Below are 20854 nucleotides of genomic sequence, written 5' to 3' on the forward strand. Positions count from 1 at the left end.
AAACTAGATTGAAGAATTATTTAATTTTCTGAAAGCGTCATATACCCTGAAGAAAGGAACATGCCTGTGCTGTATGCAAAATATTGATTTTATGTGAATCATAAAATCATTTTACCCATACTTTCACTGTTCTTTTACAATGGTCACCTTTATATACATTAGGCAACTGTAGTCTATACTGTAGGTGCCATGCTTTTGTATTAAAAACATGCAAGATGTGCAGAATCTGTCCGAATACCACCAGTCAAGAGCTAAGGTATGGCACCCCTGTGATTTCGAATACAAGCAGCATTGTCAAATTGCTTGTGTTGTCAAGGCTTCATTTTCTAATGCTCCTCTGCAGGTAGATTCTGTACATGCTGCCTTATCTGTGAGTGCATTAGATGTGGTTTATAGGAAGCCAAGGGAGATAAAAACGGACCGTTAGAAATGTGCTAATCCTTCTCCTTACTCTAATCCCTGGCAAGAGCAAGCAAGGTGAGTGCTGCTTTAGAATGGATGAGGCCTGACTTCTAGAGACACTCTGGGTCGGATGGAGGGTCTAATGTATTAGACCCTCCATCTGAGAGTTATTTTACCCAAGCAGGGCAGGTGATTGGTTACAGTAGTGACAAGCTATGTTTATATGATTATCCCAAATGATATTTCTCAAGTATGACTGCTGTGAATGAATGAATGAATGAAGGCTGTAGTGGTTTGCCTAGTGCTACCATCCTGATATTTTGCATTGATCAGTCTGTAGTTCTGCAATTACATTTTCAAACCTTACTACATTGTTTGCATTATTTGTACGGTAATCTCACTAAAAAACAAACATGATCCATCCTTTAGTGCTTGACCCAGTATTTGTTATGGCTTGTTGAGCCGAGATATACATTTTTTTACAACAGTCTGAAGTTATTGTAGCGTAGAAAGTTAATAATCGAAATCATACTGCATGATAAACAGCCATTACTCATTGAGTGTTAGCATGACCTTGTATGTTGCAAGAGCGCCTGTTCTACAATGTGTCATCTATCCATTGAGAAGGTTTAGTATATTAACAGTTTTGGTGATATTAACAGATACTGTATGTGGCAGTAGTCCATATGCTGACTTTTGCAAGTTTCTGTACTCATATTATTTCAACACAGTGGGCTATAAATAGGGAACATTTGTAATTGGTTGCATTCACCACCACCTCCAAACTGCTGTGTTCTGTACATTCATTGAAATGGGCTTGTTGAGAGGACCATCCTGATATGTTATTTTTTCTTCCTGATATTGGTTGTGGATACTGCAATATTGGTCGGCATTGAACTTTTTGACTCTTTCGTTCCGTGGAGCTGAACTGCTGGGCTGTGATTTGCATGCCTGCTTTATTGCTCTGTGTATGGAGGAGCATTGTTCTCATAGTGTTCCCTTGTGGAGTCATGCCTTTAGCCAGAGGGATCTGGAACAGGAGTCCTGAAATATCCAGGTCATTTTAAATAATTGCAGTGGTATGAAAAATGAAAAGCTACAGCAGAGAAAACAAGTATGGAAAATTCGTACAGCACAGCATTGCCCTCCGGTATATTTGTATAGATATAATCTGCGATTACCTGTGTCTGCTGATCAAATACAAGCCCTTTCAAATAACCCCACAATGGACGATTTCAAATGTGACCTTCACTAAGAGCTGTGAGCTGTGAGAACTTGCTATGCATTTTACTGTACTGGTTAACTGCAATTAAATCAGCTTTAAAGTCCAATTAAAGACAGACAGAATGGTTCATGCAGTACACTGATTTTGAAAGCTTGCATCCTTTTTTTTCATAGTCTGCTAGCTGATTATTTTCAGTACTTTGTGAAGCAGCTTGATAGAAAGGTCACACTCCCCACCTTCTTGGCAGGCTGTCATAAATAGAGCTCTGCATTCTAACTGCAATGGTGTAGCAGTGCACAGTATTTTCAAAAGTGTTTTAAATGCATTTACATCCATAAAACCTGAAATTTGACTTACTCTGTGAACAGAATTTGCATCTACTGAATGGGATTAAAGTGGAATTCACTATATTAAAGACATTGAAGGATTATGTTAGATTGTAATTATATTCTAAAATGTCAGATCCCTTCAGGGTAGCCAATGAACTAAAAAGACAATCAGAGATGAAAACAGTTCTTACTGCTGTGTTGAGTTATTTAGCATGTGTGTATGTGTGTGTGTGCATGTATATATGTATATATATATATATATATATATATATATATATATATATATATATATATATATATATATACTACATATGACAAGAAAGGATCCAGCTCCATCTTTAAGTAATAAATTGAAGTAATAAATTCAATGAATGTATATATGGATATAATATATATGGAAAACTTGAAAAAATGCGCTTTCTTTAGAAATGACAGGGGTCATTAAATGTACATTTTTTAGATGTAGTTGAGAGCCACAGTATGTGTTGTGCATGAATAGATAATGTGTTAATGTGCTTGGCATGTACAGCAGGTGTTGGAATATTTTACGGTATTTTATTCATGTTGAGGCTGACTTGTGTCCAGTGAAATCTGTGCAAAATGACTGAAAGAATACATTTAACCCTGGGCTCAGTAGGGTAGCTGCAATGCAGAAGTGCTTTTCTTCATGCATTTTTTATGCCAATTCTATCCACAAGCCAAAGCCGATAATTGAATCGCTAACAGGAGTGATTGCGGGGGAATGGTTACTGTACTTCTTGCACAAGGCTCTTCAGTAAGGAATTTGTTACGTTTCCAGCCAACTGGTGGCAAACTGAACATCTCCGAGCTTTAAAAAGGTGAAGCAAGGCTCTGTTTTATAAGAGATCAAATCTGTTTGTTCAGTGGATTAGACCCTCACTGGAGATCTTGCCTGTCAGGGGTTTTAAGTTTGCTTTTCCTTTTTTCATTTAAGACCTTTTGTGTTATGTCACTGTCTTTGATACTGTAGACTGTACCATTGTAAAAACTGTTACCCCCTATGATTGACCGGAGAAAGTCAAGAATGTCTTCTCGTATAAAAAATATAGTCGTTTAAGTTCTTTTTTTATGTTTTCTTGAATGGATGTGTGTTTGCTTTGTGACTCCTCTTATAACACGGGACCGACCTGTTGGAGATTTGAAAATATATTTACAATTTCATAACGGTGAGAGAATTACACAAAATTTAATCAATAACATAGTGTTCCACCTATACATTAAAAACACTAGTGATGCAACAGTTAATCAATAACAAAGTGTTCTCAATGCGTACATTATTGTAGATTATAACCTGTCTGATATTCGATTACTTGTTGGTTGCTGCTTGAACCTACAGTACTTGCTGAGATCAATTAGCGATGGAGCGACCACTACATCAGGAGTGGTCAGCTGTGGTCCATGAGAGTTGTAGGGTGTTCAGGTTTGGCCACCCCTGCACTAGATGGCTGCTCATATAAACTGGATCAGATCTGCAAACTGAGAAATAGTGTTAACACAATATTCTGACTATGTAACCTGCACACGTTCCCAGTCAACAGGGCTATGTAATACTTGCTCTTTTTACTCCTGCAGAAAGCTTGCTGTCTTGAGGGTGTTGCAGATGCTGTACAGCGCTGTTTAGATAAGGCTGTGCAATTCAGATGTGTCTGCTGGATGTCCCTGTGTTGTCTCATGCTACAGGGCGCACATTGTGACCCAAGCACTGTCAGGTCTTAAAACTTCCGGGGGTCCTAACAGCTTCAGAGTTTGGCAATCTGCTGAATAGTGCTGACTTATAATGATGGCACCAGCAGCCAGTGTATGCTTTTCTATAGGACTTTTCATGATGTCCGGGGTATTTACTGTATGTTTCTTTACAGTTTAGCTTTACATCCTGAGCAAGTATTGGTGGCAACAGGGCAAGTTGGGAAGGAACCCTATATCTGTGTGTGGGATTCCTACACAGTGCAGACTGTCTCAATTTTAAAAGATGTCCACACACATGGAATAGCCTGCCTGGCATTTGATCTTGAGGGACAGGTATGTATTATTTCTATTTCCTAAATACATAAAGTAATTGTTTTTATTAGAACTGTTAATCATTTCATGCCTACATTCAGTGCATGCAACTACAGTACCAACTCTTTGGGGGGGGGGTCTCTAAATGGATGTCAACTCTTACTAGAATCTTGGTATGGAGAGAGTATCAGGTATGGCAAAGCAATCTGTAGATGTACCGGTTTCTATTAGAAGACAAATTGAAACCCATTTTAAATAAACTACAAAAATATACTATTGGCAGTGCGAAATTTGTATATTGCATACTTTTTATAGAGGGGTGCAGTTGCATTAATAATCCTTCATGCTACACTGTTGCATAATGTCAGATAGCATATTCTTGTATTTATTTAAGACTTTCGCTTTCCAGTATGTAACTATTTAGAGAGGCACCATCTTGTCTAGAATCCAGTTACACATTTCATGCAAAGCATTACGAATACATTTACACTCACAACATGAAAGCAGCAAATTTTGTCAGCTACACGATAATATATATGATTAAAGATTTGTTAAGCACACTCAGGTGTTTATTTCTGATAAGATTACTAAATCAGTTAAAGACCTGGGTAAACCCCTCTAAAATGTGGCCCAAGTTCTCTAAAAAAAAAAAGGTTCAACCTATTGGGAGTCTCCTTTAGCTTCCTGAGCTGCAGATTGAGAGTGGATTTCCATGTTAAACATTTTAATCTGGAGTTGTGCTCAAAGTGCATGTAAACCCAAAGAGGTGTAAGAAGTGCCTTGCTTCACTTTATTGCAGATGGTGCTGTGTATTCTTTTTTGCCCTCACATCTTCATTGCAGAATCGCAGAGCTTTTATGCCTGCTCCTGGATGGTGTCTTGGAATGTATCCAGTGTCAAGGCACAGTGCCGAGCTGTGACCATGTAATCCTGTTTAGTGCATACAAACATCTTCATTTTTCATTTGCACTGTGAGGAAAAAGGAACTGTACCTTAACTAAGCTACCGTACTGACAATCACGTTTCTCAATGCTCTCGTTGTCTGTTTTTTTATTTTTATTTAAACCCACAAATACAAGAATGTGTGAAAGAAAAGTACATCACGCTATTAAAATGTACATTTTGTATAATTCCATTTTATTTCCTTTTTGCAGTGTTTAGTGTCTGTAGGTTTGGATTCTAAAAACACGATGTGTGTGTGGGATTGGAGACGAGGAAATGTGCTGGCTACAGCCCCGGGCCACACAGATAGGGTAACGTGACGATCAGTTTCTATCTTACTTTGCAAATTAAATATTGATTACTTGTCTCCCCTGAATTGCTGTTATGCCACTCAGAGTGGAAAATGAATTCCTGGAGGCTAAAGAACAGAACAGAAGGGTTGTAGGGTTTGAGTACTTGGGGCACATTTTGGTAACGCACTTAATTAATTGCAAAGATTAGTGATTTAAAGATACAGTAAATGTGTGTGATTTTCATGGTGCAATAAACTGCATATTAACCGTTGTGGCATTGCCAGGAAAAAGCTGCAGTAATTTATGTAGGTTACCTTAACAGTTACTTACTGTCTTGGATTGCATATGGTATTTATAAATAATACATTTATATATAATACAATATCTATCTATCTATCTATCTCTATCTATCTCTATCTATCTATCTATCTATCTATCTAGCTATCTATCTATCTATATATATATATATATATATATATATATATATATAGATATATATACACACTTTTTTATTTTGATCATGCACTTGTTAATTAATAACTCTTAATAATATTTATTTTTATCTGCATTTTACAGATATTTGACATATCTTGGGATTTGTACCAACCTAATAAACTAGTAAGCTGTGGGGTTAAACACATCAAGGTACTGTACAAAATTTACTGCACCATTGCTGCTTTCATGAACAATGAACTACGTTTGTGTTATATCTGTCACTGTGGAATATGTACTAGTATTGTTATAACAATAGAGAAAGGCAACAAATGTGTATTCACATCGGCTTTTCCAGAATTGAGAAAGTACTAGTTATGTCATGCTTTTAAAAAGATTTACTTATTTTCTGTTACTTGCTTATTTAGCGAGTATTCCTAATGATGAGCTCATAAAGTATTTCAAGGCTCCCCTAATTGGACTAATGGTATTGTGGTAGACCATCAGACTTGTCACAGCCTCTTATGTGAGTAGCATACAGGCTAGGTAACTTTAGAACTATCGAGATAATTGCCAAGGTGTTGGGAGCGAAGCAATAGTAAGACAGATGTGCAGCGATACAGAGCTGAGACGACAACTCAAGTGCTACAAACAATGCAGGCACACAAGTTACAAAATTGAGAGTTTGCAGCACAGAAGTACATAGAAGGCTTCTGCTTTCATTTCCAAGCGGTCTGGTGGATTTGCAGGATAGACTGTAATGGAAAACTGTTCTTCCATGTGAGAAATTTGTTTTGTTTTGTATTTGGAGTGGTTTCTGTGGGTCCTTGTTTGTGCTGATGGGAATTAATCTGTGTGTTGTCTTTTAGAAGTAGATAGAAAATCTTTGATTGCACTGGTTTAATTGAAGAAAAGCGGCTAATCGTGTTCAAGAGCACTAGCAATACATCTTTCTGACAAGCTGGTATTATCAAATGCCTCTGGTTTCAGACAGTTCAATCTGGCTCTCTCTATCTAAATATACTGGCTGATTTACAGTATAGTGATGTTACTTTTTCTACTGCTGTTGATAGAAAACCATTCCAAACTGATCTGAAGGATGCATAGACTATGTTTTGTGTCCAGGCAATGCAATTACATCCAGCCAAGGCTGCCAAGTTAAATTATACATCTTCCCCACCAGCAGTGACTTTATTGACTTTACAAGATTATCTGTGCGTTCTTCAGCAGACGGTGCAAACATCTTGTCCCTGTTTTTTGTATTTAGTTTTTTTGTTTCAGCATTCTTGCTTGACGATACAAGTTATATTTTATATGTTCCTAAAAATTGAAATACAGTAGTTTCGTTTTGATTAGGAATTACTGTGGCTTCAATGGCTGATTTTGATTTTAATGTGCAATTTGGTTTTCTTATTTTTGGGTGCATTTTGTTTATCATGCCACTGCAGATTTCTTCTGTTTTTTTTTTTTTTTTTTTTTTTTTTTTGGGTGGCTTTTAAATTGGGGTTAAGAAACTGAACAGCTATAGAGATATGTGATGCTCTGCAGATGCATCACCAGTAAGGCACTGGGTTGTTTATCTGGGAGCCGGGTGACCAGATCAAAGTGTTGCGCTGCACATCTGCTACACCTCATAGTGAAATGGGTTTCAAGTTAGGATCTGTCCATTTTATTTATTACTGGATTTGTTCTCCAATTCTGCTGCTAATGTGGCAAATTATCCTGAAAAGGCAAAGAAGATGAATCATAAAATGAGTCATTGGTTAAAGAAATGGGTTTGTAAGTAGCAGGTCCCTGGTTCAAATCCCAGCTCAGCCACTGACTCATTGTGTGACTCTGAGCAAGTCACTTAACCTCCTTGTGCTCTGTCTTTCGGGTGAGACGTTGTTGTAAGTGACTCTGCAGCTGATGCATAGTTCACACACCCTAGTCTTATATCTTGTAAAGCACTTTGTGATGGTGGTCCGCTATGAAAGGCGCTATATAAAAATAAAGATTATTATTATTATTATTATTATTATTATTATTATTATTATTATTATTAATAAAATGAGCCTGTATATCTGTTCAAGAAGCACTAAAGTTCATTTGAATTTTTTTTTTCAATAACCTAAGTTTGAAATGTGTCTTTTCTTTCAGGGATGAAGTGGCCTAAATACATTTCTGGAAAACACTGATAATATTTGAAAGAATAGTTTCAGTTCTATGTTTTTCACAATTTCTATCCCTGAATTTTTTTTTTAAATATGGGTTGCGGCTCTTCTTAACCTGATTTTAATGAGATTTATTTTCAGAAAGACAGATTTGCATGAATGCTAATGTAGGGTGCTTAACTGCATGGCTCAAATGTATACAGTCCTTACTGTATATGTAGGGTGATTATAATGCCAGCTGGCTTTTTTTCAGCACTGCCCTTCATCAGTATAAATGGGGCCCATTCTTGGAAGGCACTCACAGTCAAATAATCTGGTAGTCTGTTATTTGGTGCCTCCACTTGCCAGATTTTTTTTTTTTCCAGTGAAGGGCTGTTCTAGTCACGATTGCACTGTTGACACCTGTGTTTCTTTAATGAAAATTCATATGACACTTATTCTGAATGTGGGAAGTATACTGGGAGTCTGGCTTTGGGGAAATGTAAAACATAATGAAGAAGGCCAGGTGAAGTCTATCATAACAGCACGGTAAGGTCTTGATTTCATCTACACGTGGTGGTGAGAAGTTTTTAACTTATGGCGAGGGGAAAGTAAAACCCATGAAAACAAAGAGCGTGTTTGAATCACAAGGAGATGATGTGAAGGGGATTCCACTGTGATGTGAGGAAATACCCAGGAGACCTGCAAAGTTTTTTATATACATAAAAAAATGAATACAAAACCTTTAAACCTTGTGAAAGAAATGACAAAACACTGAAGTGATGGTACAACATTGCAGAGCTCCCTCTATCAAATGGATAGACAAAGCATTACTGTGGATTGTTTTAAACCTTGAACTGTCAGGCCCCAGGAATTTATTTCAAAATGCCTAGGGTTAATAACAAGCTGAATAATTCTAGTGTAGCTTGAACGCTGCTGACTAAAATACTATAAAGCTTTCCTATTAATTTTTTTACAGGAAAGCATTACCAAGTTGTCCTTGCTTGTACTTAAGACTCCCTACAGTACAATGCAAATTTATCTGCATCCACTAGTACCAATAGCACATAGCTTTTTGATACAGCACTACCAACAGCCTAGTATTTGATCCACATAATTCCTGGGTCTTTACCCCCATACTGTTTCACTATGAAATGCAAGCAAATGTATAAAACTGTAAAAGTAAGTAAATCAAGATATATACCATGTATTTGCAGGAATTCCTTGTCAGGTTGTTATTCACAAAACTACTCCAGCGCCACCATGAAGTGGGTTTGCTCAGATGAAGCTGATTACAGGAACATAGTCCACTGTATTTTCCTGGCTGTAATCTGTCCAGTCTTTGTCCTGCTATTTTTAAGGTGTTTCTACAGGTTGTTTTGCTATCTGAATGGTTGAGGGCAATACATTGGTGAATAGTCCTTACACAGTTCAATATACTAACTGCATTTGTGAATTATATTAATGTGAAATGACAATATACCGTGTCATTAAAAAGCAAACCCTTGTTTATCAATCAGGAGAGGTCTTCTCCGAAGGTCTGGTTTACATTTTGAAATGCAAGCATGAAAGAATCATTGTTTGCATGTTCAGGCATGCAAGGACCACTCTTCAGAGCCCATTGTATTTACCTGTACGGCTAGTAGTAATCAGGATAACTGACAAATCTGAGCTCTCCAAACCTTGCATATCCGTCTGACCAGGAGATCTGGGCTGCACAAAGCTGGGCCTGTCTAATTAGATGGGCTTCAAATTCATTGATATGAAGGCTGATTAAGTGGCTTATAAGGCTAAGTCTTACTGCACCATGTGCTGAAGCAGTTTGAATTGCAGTTCTGCAATTGTGATGATAGTTAGGGCATATGTATGCTCATTGTATTCAGAATCTGGGTATGTAAGGAATTGTATGTATGTATGTATGTATGTATGTCAGTCACACATTTTCACTTGGATCTAGAGAACTGTTTATCTAATTGTGCTTGGCTGTGCAAGGTGATATTGAATAATTGATTTACACCACCTTGCACAGCCAAGCACAATTAGATAAACAGTTCTCTAGATATAAGTGAACATGTGTGACATACATATCAACTCTAGGAGACAGCAACATCTTTAAAATACTGTTTGAAATTAAAATGCAAATGCCTGCAGCATTTTAGACTTTGTTATATAATAGTAAATATAGACTTTTTGATTCTCTGCATTTGTGTTTGCTTACTGTGTTTCTCTTGACTAATACGATAGATAATAGCTGCTGTTATTTCTTTAGTTTGGTAAATTAATAGGAAAGCAGCGATGAAAAGTTATAAGGTGATATGGGCACTTTTTTTAGTGACCGTTTGTCCATCAGTGAGCCACTGTGTAAATTAGAAGTAACTAATGAACTGACATATCAAGTTCTGAAAACTGCCATGCACGAGATTACCTGAGTAGGGTATTAAGTAAGCGACGTCATCTAACCCTGATGTATCTGTCAACACCTGCTCTTGAACTGCCTTGATATCAAATCATACTGTGTTTTGTATTTGCTCTTATTAGGCCTGAAGTCACTGTATTTTGTATCTTGCTCTTAATCGTGCTGTAATTCTTGATATATATTTTTTGTATACAACTGTAAGTCACCCTGGGTAAGGGTGCCTGCTAATAAATAAATAAATAAATAAATAAATAAATAATAATATTTAATGTAAACTACTCTACTAAAGAACGATCGCTAGCAAACGTGATTGGCGGTAAATGAAACACAAATACTTGGAAATATCAGCAAGAGCAAGGCACTATAACTTTTCATCGCTTTTCATCGGATAATCTCGTGCATGGCAGTTTTCAGAACTTGAGATGCCCGTTCATTAGTTACTTCTGATTTACACAGTGGCTCACTGATGGACAAACATCACACAAAAAACGTGCCCATATCACCTTAAACCATGTGAACTCGGTAATCATGGTATGGAAACATGCTTAAACCATGTGAACTCGGTAATCATGGTATAGAAATATGCTTAACCATGTGAACTCGGTAATCATGGTATGGAGACATGCTTAAACCATGTGAATTCGGTAATCATGGTATAGAAAAATGGTTAAACCATGTGAATTCGGTAATCATGGTATAGAAAAATGGTTGCTGTTTCAAAACCGTGGCAGTTTATATTGCAGTTTACCATAAAATCGGTATACCATGACATCCCTAACCCCAACACTAAGCCTAACCCTAAACCCAACACTAACCCTAACTCCAACATTAACTCTATCCCCAGTTCCAACACTAACTCTAACCCCAACACTAACTCTAACTCTAACCCCAACCCCAACCCCAACACTAACCCTAACCCTAAACCCAACACTAACCCTGACTCCAACACTAACTCTATCCCCAGTTCCAACACTAACTCTAACCCCAACAGTAACCCTAACCCAAACACTAGCTCTAACCCCAACACTAACCCTAACCCTAACCCTAAACCCAACACTAACCTTAACTCCAACACTAACTCTATCCCCAGTTCCAACACTAACTCTAACCCCAACAGTAACCCTAACCCAAACACTAACTCTAACCCCACCCCCAACACTAACCCTAACCCTAAACCCAACACTAACCGTAACTCCAACACTAACTCTAGCCCCAACCCCAACCCCAACACTAACCCTATCCCCAACACTAACCCTAACACTAACCCTAACCCTAACCCAAACCCAAAGCCCTACCCTAATCCCCAACTCCAACACTCTAAAACATAACTATGACAGATCCCACCACTCACAAAAAAAAAGTGAATAGCAGATGAGGATCTGGCCTCTACAGTTCGCTGGGAGACCATGGCAGGCTTAGTCATAAATGCAGCTGGCTTTAGCAAAAGGATGAGTAAGGCTTTAGGGAGTTCAGAATGATGGAGATATGTATACAGTATAGCTCAGAATCCATGTATAACTCGTGTATAGCTCAGAATCCACAAAAACAAAAACGAAAAATTGATATATGCTACGCAGAGAAAAAAAAGTCCCAAATTCCCAGCATTTCAGTTTCATGGTTTAAAACCTAAAAACAGACATTGTTTACATGCATAGAATATCTTTCTTGTATTTACAAAATAACTTGTTCTGTTAGGGGGCTAAGTGCCACCTGCATATAGCGATCACATTTATTTGCACATGAGTGGGTGGTTTAAAGAAAATTAGCATTGCAGTAGTTTTTCAATACCTGCATTTTTCTTATCTATATCTTGCTTGTTTTTCCTTTGCACGATTCTGCTAATTGGGAGCCCCCCAAAAAATGAACATAAATATGCAATTTTATTTTTTATTTAATTAACTCCTAACATGAAGGTTCACAACAACTTTCTTTTTTTAGCTTTTTATTTTGGTAAATTGTTTGCATCAGTTTTTAAGACTAGTGTTTCAGAAATTACAGTAAATGGTTCTAGTGTGTTTGGAAAAATGCCTCTGGTGGTTTGTCTTCGGTTTATTGGCATTGCAGGGGGCTGAAAACTGTCTTAACAGTTTTTAGTCACCTCATGAGGATACTGTAATGAGCCATACTGGTAGGCAGTGTCTCAGAGCTCTGATCCAGCAACTGACGCTCTTGGATTTGTAGTATTTCTTCCTGCTGCATGCTGCTAATCACACTGATATCAGCACAACTGGGTTGAGGCACTTGCTGTAGGCCAGTGTGCTGAAGTGCTCCAGTGAATGTGAACACAACACTCATTTCCAATCAGTGAATAACCTCCAAGGAGCTTTATTTTCTCCCAAGCACTTACAGCTGACAGCACTTGTGCTTAATTGTTTGTCTGGCAGATTGGGAAACACTGTGGGATTTTCTGAACAGTAGTTAAATGTTACAATTTCAGTTCTCCGAAGTGTGATTTGTTTTAGAACACAGAGCGAAGTAGGACAGCTACAGCCAAAAGTTTTGCATCACCCTATAGAATTAACTAAGTTTGCTTCATAAAGTCGAATGAAACCTGCTGAATAATGTTATCGTAACATATTGAATTGCTTTGTAGTTTTTCATATACAGTACTTCATAAGAAACTGACAAACATTTTAAAATGTGACATTTTTAAATCTAACATGAAATACTGTACTACTGTTGTAATTTCTTTTATTACATGATGTTAAATAAAATATCTAAATGATTGTAAATATTCATATAGTTTTTTTTTTTTTTTTTAATTATGTCAACTACTCCAATCCTAAAATTCTAGGTAATGCTTATCTTTTGACCATAGCTGTATATGTGTGAGATTATGTTGAAAAAAATATTAGCAACAACAGACAAAAAAGAAACTTGCTTTCCTTTTGTGTGTTTTCAGTTTTGGAGTATATGTGGCAATGCTTTGACCCCGAAACGTGGTGTTTTTGGCAAGACCGGGGATCTGCAGACAATATTGTGCCTGGCCTGTGCAAGAGATGAAGTTACTTATTCTGGTGCACTCAATGGGGATATATATGTGTGGAAGGGGATTAATCTTGCCCGAACAGTTCAAGGTGCCCATGGGGTAAGTCCTCTGTTTCTATAAATAGCATCTAGGTGTTAATCAGTTTAGGGTGATTCTGACCTACAGGCCTGCTGTCATTTCAGATAGTGTTAATAATGATTGATGATTTAAATCACTTTAAGATACATTCACGACTTACACAATATTATATAGTTCTGTGGTTTTGCCAAATTAGCATAGAAATGATTACAGATCAGCATGACCAGTTGGCCCTTATACTATATCTAAAGGGATTTAGTGTTATATTTGACCTCAGCAGCTGGATTCTCTGGAGCGGTTCTTTTGAAGACTCATATTACATCACATAATGAATGGCCTATACTGACTGCATATTCTTAATCTATTTAGAAGTTTACAGAATAAACATAATTGTAAAACAATGTATATTTCAAAACGTTTAACGTTTATATATGAATCAAAATAAAGCTCCTGTTTGCATATTTCTGCAACACTATCTCAATAAAATAAAAATGAGGTTTCTTGTGAAATGTAGGAATCCTTTCTTGTCTCTGGCAGATTCGTAATGTGTTTTTTTTTTTCTTTTTTTTTTTTAAATCCGACACATTTTAATTTCTTCAGTCAGGAATTTTCAGCATGAATGCTTGCGAGGAAGGATTTGCCACCGGGGGGCGAGATGGTTGTGTTCGCCTGTGGGATTTAAATTTCAAACCAATTACTGTGATTGATCTCAGGGAAACAGACCAAGGATATAAAGGTGAAATGTTACTCATTGTACACATCTTTACAAATCCAAAGCAAGCACCCTCACCGCTTTTACCCACCAAAAAAAAAATAAAAAAATCAGCTCAAGATTTACTAACCTTGGACACAAAATAAAAAGCTGGTATGAACTTTTTAATGAGCGAAAACGGTTAAAGAGAAGTGCAGCCACCTCCTGTTATTTAAACTCTCTTTAATCTCTAATTGGGCGTTTGTTTTATTTCCTCACATACTGGGGGAAATGGCCCTACCTATAGTAACTAGTGCTGAAAATTGCAAAGGTGGTAGTGAGGCTGAGGGTTAACTTGCTAATCCTGTTATATTGTGCATAGTAGTCCCTGTTGTCTGTTTCTTTACTATATTAAATGTGCCTTTGTGTGTGTGTGTGTGTGTTTGTGTGGGTGTGTGTGTTTCAGGTCTCTCAGTGAGGAGTGTGTGCTGGAGAGGTGATCATATCCTTGTGGGTACGCAGGATAGCGAGATATTCGAGATCGTGGTTCATGAACGGAACAAGCCCTTCCTGATTATGCAGGGCCACTGCGAGGGGGAGCTCTGGGCCCTGGCTGTTCATCCCACAAAGCCTTTAGCGATGACTGGGAGCGATGACCGATCTGTGAGGTTTGTAGGAAAGACCATGAAGTTAATCTGTGCTGCTAATCCTTTGGAGACATGGAAATTATCATGTAGCAAGTGTGTGTGTGTGTGTGTGTGTGTGTGCAGCGGCAGCAGTAAAGCTAAAGAGTGACTATTTCTAAAAGTGGGTTTAATGCTTTTTCAGAATATTCTTTTTTTTTTTCTTTTCTTTCTTTTAATGTGACTTGTGTCTTTTACCCATCAAAAAAAGACAGATCCATGCTGCACAAACCGATTATTTGGTTATTCAGATAAGCTCCACAGCTGAGGGTCATTTGTGTTGATCAGGTTAATTTACCATTCCAAGTAAAACAAGAGAAATAAACAGCTGCTTAGATTTGTGATGATTGCTGCTTTTTGTAGACACTTGTTTCACTTGGGATGGTAAATTAGCCCTTCCACACCAGTGACCCTCACCTATGCGATTGTATCAGAATAATCGAATAATCATTTTGTGCAGCACTAGTACCACCATATGTTTGCCGCTGATAAATATGTTAATTGTCTAAAAGAAAATAGAGCAGATACAACTTGTTTTTAGACAATGGGAAATGTGTTTTATTGATTTCTTTATTATTGATTTCTTTCTTTATCATGATTGCCATGCTAAGCTTTCAGCCCCTGAATATCAAGAGTAAACAATGTCATGTGCATCTCAGGAAGTACAGTACGAGCCCTCATGAAAATCAATGGCAGAGATTGATTCCTCATAATGTGTATTTTAGCTGCAATCCACCTGTGCATTTTACAGTGTGCTCTCTGAGCACAAAGCCAATAAACTTGACATAGCAAAAATGTGATTGTGACATTCTATTATTGCAAGGTCACAATTCTAATTACTCTTCTGGAATGAAAATCTTTACCGCTTTAACACTGAAGCCAGTCTCTCCCTCTCTCTGTCCCTCCTTCTGGCTGTGTTGGATTGAATTTCTATCTGTAGAATATGGAGTCTCATTGACCATGCATTGATTGCCCGCTGTAATATGGAAGAACCCATTCGCAGTGCCGCTGTGAGTACAGATGGTATCCATCTTGCTCTTGGAATGAAGGACGGTTCTTTTACTGTGTTGCGGGTCAGGTATGTGCCATGCTGCAATAAAAGTGCTGATGTCTATTGGAGAAGAGCCCAGACTGAGGTTTATCAAGGGGAAAAAGTTCTCCACAGTTACAGTAATAATCCAATTATCACAGTTTATAATTCTGCACAAAGATGCATGCTGGAATCGGTTCTTATCAATAATGATTAGAAAAGTGCTGAATAATCCATCTATAGTAAGTGTGGAATGTACCATGAATTAACGAGGTCTTTACTGGAATTCAATAAGAAATAATAATATGTATGTTTAACCCCCCCCTCCCCCACTTGAAAAGGGTTTTCTTACAGTATATGATTAGACAATATATTGTCCTACTTTGTTTAGATTATTCTCTTTTGTTTAATTTTCTCCCTGATTCAGAGACATGACTGAGGTTGTTCATGTCAAGGACAGAAAGGAGGCCATTCATGAGTTAAAATACTCCCCTGATGGGGCACACTTGGCTGTGGGCTCCAATGAGAACTCGGTGGATATTTATGGAGTTGTACAGCGCTACAAGAAAGTGGGAGAGTGCATTGGCTCTACCAGTTTCATAACCCATATGGATTGGTCTGCAGACAGTAAATATTTGCAAACTAATGACGGAAGTGGAAAAAGACTCTTATACAAAATGCCAAGTAAGGATACAACATTTTAAAAATGTATTTTCAGTTTAACATTGTGGGATTGGTCAGACAGGTCTATTATCTCTTCAACACTCCTGGGGGTTGCACTGTGTAGATATGTAGAATATGTTCTGTCACATTGAATGCATTGGAAATCAGCACTGTAAGTTTTATTTGTTAGCTCCTGATTCCATTCCAGCAAACCTGTATATTGTGGATACCATTTGCCTTGAGAAAGAAACTAATATTAGGGGTCGATTTGATCAACCTGTAGGGAAATAAATTTGACAAATGATTTTTTTTTTTTTATAAAGAATACTACATATGTATTAAAAAACAAAGTTAATACAATCATATGAACACTAGATACAAGCAAGCAAAGACGCGCAGGTCACAGCATGAACCAATGAACCAATGCAGGTCACAGCATGAACACTTGCATTATAACACAGACGTCCGTGGAATCAAATCAAATAATTGACTGATGATTCAAACAAAAACATTACATTAAATACTATGAATATATTAGCATTTCCACCCCATTTCTTAAACTCTCTTCCAATCAGCATGGATCCACCCTGTTATTACACACCTTCAACACACCTCCTGGTAAGGGGTGAAATTCTTCCACATCTATAACATTCTATAGTGTGCCACATGTAAGCATTTTACAGACTTAACCTAATCTGTTAGAAACTGTTTCAAACTAGTCCTTTGTTTGTGGTGTTCTGTTTTCACACTGTGTCTCCACTCCTCCACGCATCTTGATTAGACACTTGCTAACTTTGGCTCTATACCCAGATACCAAGATACGAGACTGCAAATGTCTTGCTTAGCTAGTTACATGTGCTTTAAGGTGTATTAAAATATGACAATACAACTTTAACATAGAAGTAAAGAAACTTATAATCAAGTACATAATTAATACTTTATGTCATCTCCTACGACCTATACCATGCTGTAAAATTCAGCTTATCCAGTCTGTTTGAAGTAATTCTGCCTTGCTGATCTAACATAATGCACTATTAACACATTTTTTTTTTAAATGTCCTCTCTGTCTGACAGGGCATTAAAGTATGATATATTTTTTTATAGTAGCCTGCAGCTTTTCATTATTCATTCTTGTCCCCTCTTGGATCGTTAGCCTATTGATTCTTCAGGTTTTCTGTAATCACTTTTCTTAATGTTTCCCATGTAATGATTTATTTAAAGCACTTTGTATCTCCTCCTCTATTTTGTTTAGGTGGTAAGGAGGTCACTAATAAAGAAGAGTTCAAACTCGTGCAGTGGTCCACCTGGACCTGCTCACTGGGTGCAGAAGTGAATGGAATATTGCCTAAATATTCGGATATTAACGATATTAATTCAGTAGATGCAAACTTTAAAAATCAAGTTTTAGTCACTGCCGATGACTATGGATTAGTAAAACTTTTTCGATATCCTTGTTTAAAGAAAGGTTTGTACTCTTTATTTTTCGTTCTGTACCTTGTATTTAATATGTATTTAAAATGCACTCTACTAAAATAAACAGAATACCAATAGACCTTTTTAATACCGTGTAAATTATGTGACATGTTTTTCCTATCTGTCCTCAGGCGCAAAGTTTAAAAAATATTTAGGTCATTCAGCTCATATAACAAATGCCAGGTGGTCACATGATTACCAGTGGGTTATTACTATTGGTGGAGCAGATCATTCTGTGTTCCAGTGGAAGTTTATCCCAGAAAGAAAATCAAAAGATGTCCTTCATATAACACCTCAAGGTAGGTCATTTGACTTTTGCATTATATATATATATATATATATATATATATATATATATATATATATATTCCGTATATATATTCCAACTTGAATTTTTTAAACAGTCGTGTTCTACAAGATCTTAGAAATGTATGTGTTATTTGCATGAAAACTTTTGTTTTATAACTTTGGGGATCACCTATTGTCCCAGTTGAATTCTTCTTACAGCAAACAGTTACAATAAACGTGCATTTCTATATCAAATCACTGGGGCTCGTAATCTTAATCATGTACTGGCCAGTTCTCCTTCATCTTCTAACTTATTAACACATGCAATGAGATCTACAACCCCACTTTCACATTTTAAAAAAGGACCCGTGTGTGTCAAAACTGAAAATGTTAGAGCTGAACCCAAATTTATTAATAATTCATCTCTTTATCAGTATTAATATAACCAGCCACCATCATGCCTATGGCTTCTTATAAACAAAGTCTAGTATTAAATCAAAAGTGGGCTTTTAGTTTCCTGCAAAGTAAACCATTTTAAATGTTTTAAACCTACTCAGTAATATATTTTTATTTCAAATTACCCTCAGTGTTTTGTGTTCTGTCCATTAGCCTGGCCTGCCTGCATTTCCCAGTATAAGTAATGCTTTTTACCATTTACAACTGGAAGAGCTGCATGAAGAGCAGAACTTTTGAGCTGTGTTTTAGCTGTAAGCAATGCCTGCCTCTGTGCCTACAGTTAATATTGTTTAATGATATGAGAAGGCACAATCCTCTTAAGGAAAGCGTGTTGTGTTAAAAGGCCAGGAATACTGCTTTTGAAAAGCAAAACTAATTACAATAAAGAGAGGGATGTATGAGAGTTAGCCATGCTCAGAACCCCTTGTGATTTAAAAACCACATCTGTTTTTGCTTATTTTGGGTCAAACAGTATTGCTGCTTACTAGAGTAACAGCAAGCCAAACAAAGGCATTATCCGAGCTAGTTTTATAAGAGCTTCATAAACTTCTATAGATTGTTTTTTAAATTGCTTTTGGATTGTAATGATCTTTACAACCCAGGTGTACCTCTCCCTTGTCAATTATGAAACCACTGTGAAAATCTTCAGACCTTGTTTGGGTCAGGGTATTACAGTTGGTTTAATGAAGCACTTTGGATTCAATCAAAAGCTTTAGATGCTACTTTTTTAAATTGCAGAAACCTTAACAGAATCCCATGGCGAAGAATCAGATTCGGATCAGTCAGATGTGCCAGAGATGGACTCAGAAATTGAGCAGGAAACCCAGCTCACTTATCGACGACAGGTTTGTGTCCTGCAGTTTCGCTCTGCAGTTGAGGGAAGTTAAAATAATGAAGGTGTGCCGACCATAAAACAGGTATTCACAGCAATGAAGTCCACTATACAGCACGATACGTGTACAAAATGCTGGTGTGATTGCTTCTTCACATAAATCAAGAAAATAGAGTTCAGATCGATGTACTGAATTATGGACACACTGTTATGTTCAAGCACCAGTATTTAACTACACAAGTTGCTTTAGGGATGCATTGGGGATAATCAACTGCATATACATTTTTTTTTTATAAAGGTTTACAAAGAAGATCTACCTCAGCTTAAAGAGAATTGCAAAGAAAAACAGAGAGCATCTGCAACAAAGAAAAGGGTGAGCCCTCCGACAAGCAGCATTCGACTGCACTTCATCCACGGGTAAGCACAGTTCTGATAGCTGGTTGTCTGAGCTATTGAGGTCTATATCTTGGGAGGCACTCTTCTCTGATTTTGCTGAAAATATCTATGGGTATTTTGTTATGCAGTACTGTACTATTCTTCATGTGCGGCAATGCGTCATTTATATTCTTGATGGGGGGGATATGTATGCTTCTTTTTATATAAAAAATGGTGCAACATTTACACTGGAGCAAAAGACGCTCAAGATGTCCGGTATTTCACACTTGCTGTACAAAATGTCAGTGTGATATTGCAAATGGGCGGAGGGATAATGATGGTTAGATACTAAGTAGGAGAGGCATCGCCTTTCATGTTCCACTTTGAGCTCGCCTGAAATCTGTACATCCTTTGAAAAAAGGCTTGACCTTTTAAAGAGCAATGCATAGTACTGCCCCTGAAGCTAAACACAGTTGCCCTTTTGTGTATGTTGTTCCCTGCTTAATACCTTCGAGATGCTGTATATTGATAGGAAGGGATCAATTCCAACTTGCACAATGCAATGTAATGCAATACATTACAATACAATGCTATACTATATATTCTTCTCGTACCACCTTTCCTGTAGATGAGCATTTCAATGTGCTTAACAAAGAGTTCTCCAGTGCAGAGCAAAGCTGCTGAAAAAATAAGTAAATAGAGGTTTTAGTCCAGATATAGATCACAGTGCAATGCAACTACCTACTGTTGGCACTGAATTATTTAGTGCTCCGTGGCATGATACCTTAAGATGAGTCATAAAGACTGTGAGTGTTGGTGCATATGGTGCTCTTTGTCAAGGGTCTCTGTGTGTGAGTATTTTCGTATCTGTTCTGCACGGGATCAGGTACAGGGGTTATGACTGCAGGAGCAACCTCTTTTATACCCAGACTGGGGAGATTGTGTACCACGTGGCCGCAGTGGGAGTGGTGTACAATCGGCAGCAGAACACACAGCGCTTCTACCTGGGACACGATGATGACATTCTGTGTTTGGCCATTCACCCACTGAAGGACTATATTGCAACCGGCCAGGTAAAGCCGTGGAACGCTTTTGCACAGTTTTTT

General features: G+C 37.4%; 1 protein-coding gene across 5 annotated transcripts in view; it reads left to right on the forward strand.

Moving 5' to 3' along the window:
- Nucleotides 1-20854, forward strand: part of LOC121324580 (echinoderm microtubule-associated protein-like 5) — a 44480-nt gene that overhangs the window by 4201 nt on the left and 19425 nt on the right. For all 5 annotated transcript variants that reach the window (XM_041266634.1, XM_041266635.1, XM_041266636.1 and 2 more), the window contains exons 2-14: nucleotides 3837-3996; nucleotides 5130-5228; nucleotides 5787-5855; nucleotides 13093-13278; nucleotides 13858-13993; nucleotides 14415-14616; nucleotides 15572-15709; nucleotides 16089-16345; nucleotides 17577-17789; nucleotides 17929-18096; nucleotides 19280-19386; nucleotides 19672-19790; nucleotides 20635-20821. In XM_041266634.1, coding sequence (XP_041122568.1) covers nucleotides 3837-3996; nucleotides 5130-5228; nucleotides 5787-5855; nucleotides 13093-13278; nucleotides 13858-13993; nucleotides 14415-14616; nucleotides 15572-15709; nucleotides 16089-16345; nucleotides 17577-17789; nucleotides 17929-18096; nucleotides 19280-19386; nucleotides 19672-19790; nucleotides 20635-20821 — 2041 coding nt within the window. The remainder of the gene's footprint in view (nucleotides 1-3836; nucleotides 3997-5129; nucleotides 5229-5786; nucleotides 5856-13092; nucleotides 13279-13857; nucleotides 13994-14414; nucleotides 14617-15571; nucleotides 15710-16088; nucleotides 16346-17576; nucleotides 17790-17928; nucleotides 18097-19279; nucleotides 19387-19671; nucleotides 19791-20634; nucleotides 20822-20854) is intronic.

Source organism: Polyodon spathula, chromosome 12 (assembly GCF_017654505.1).
Source record: "Polyodon spathula isolate WHYD16114869_AA chromosome 12, ASM1765450v1, whole genome shotgun sequence".
NCBI lineage: Eukaryota > Metazoa > Chordata > Actinopteri > Acipenseriformes > Polyodontidae > Polyodon > Polyodon spathula.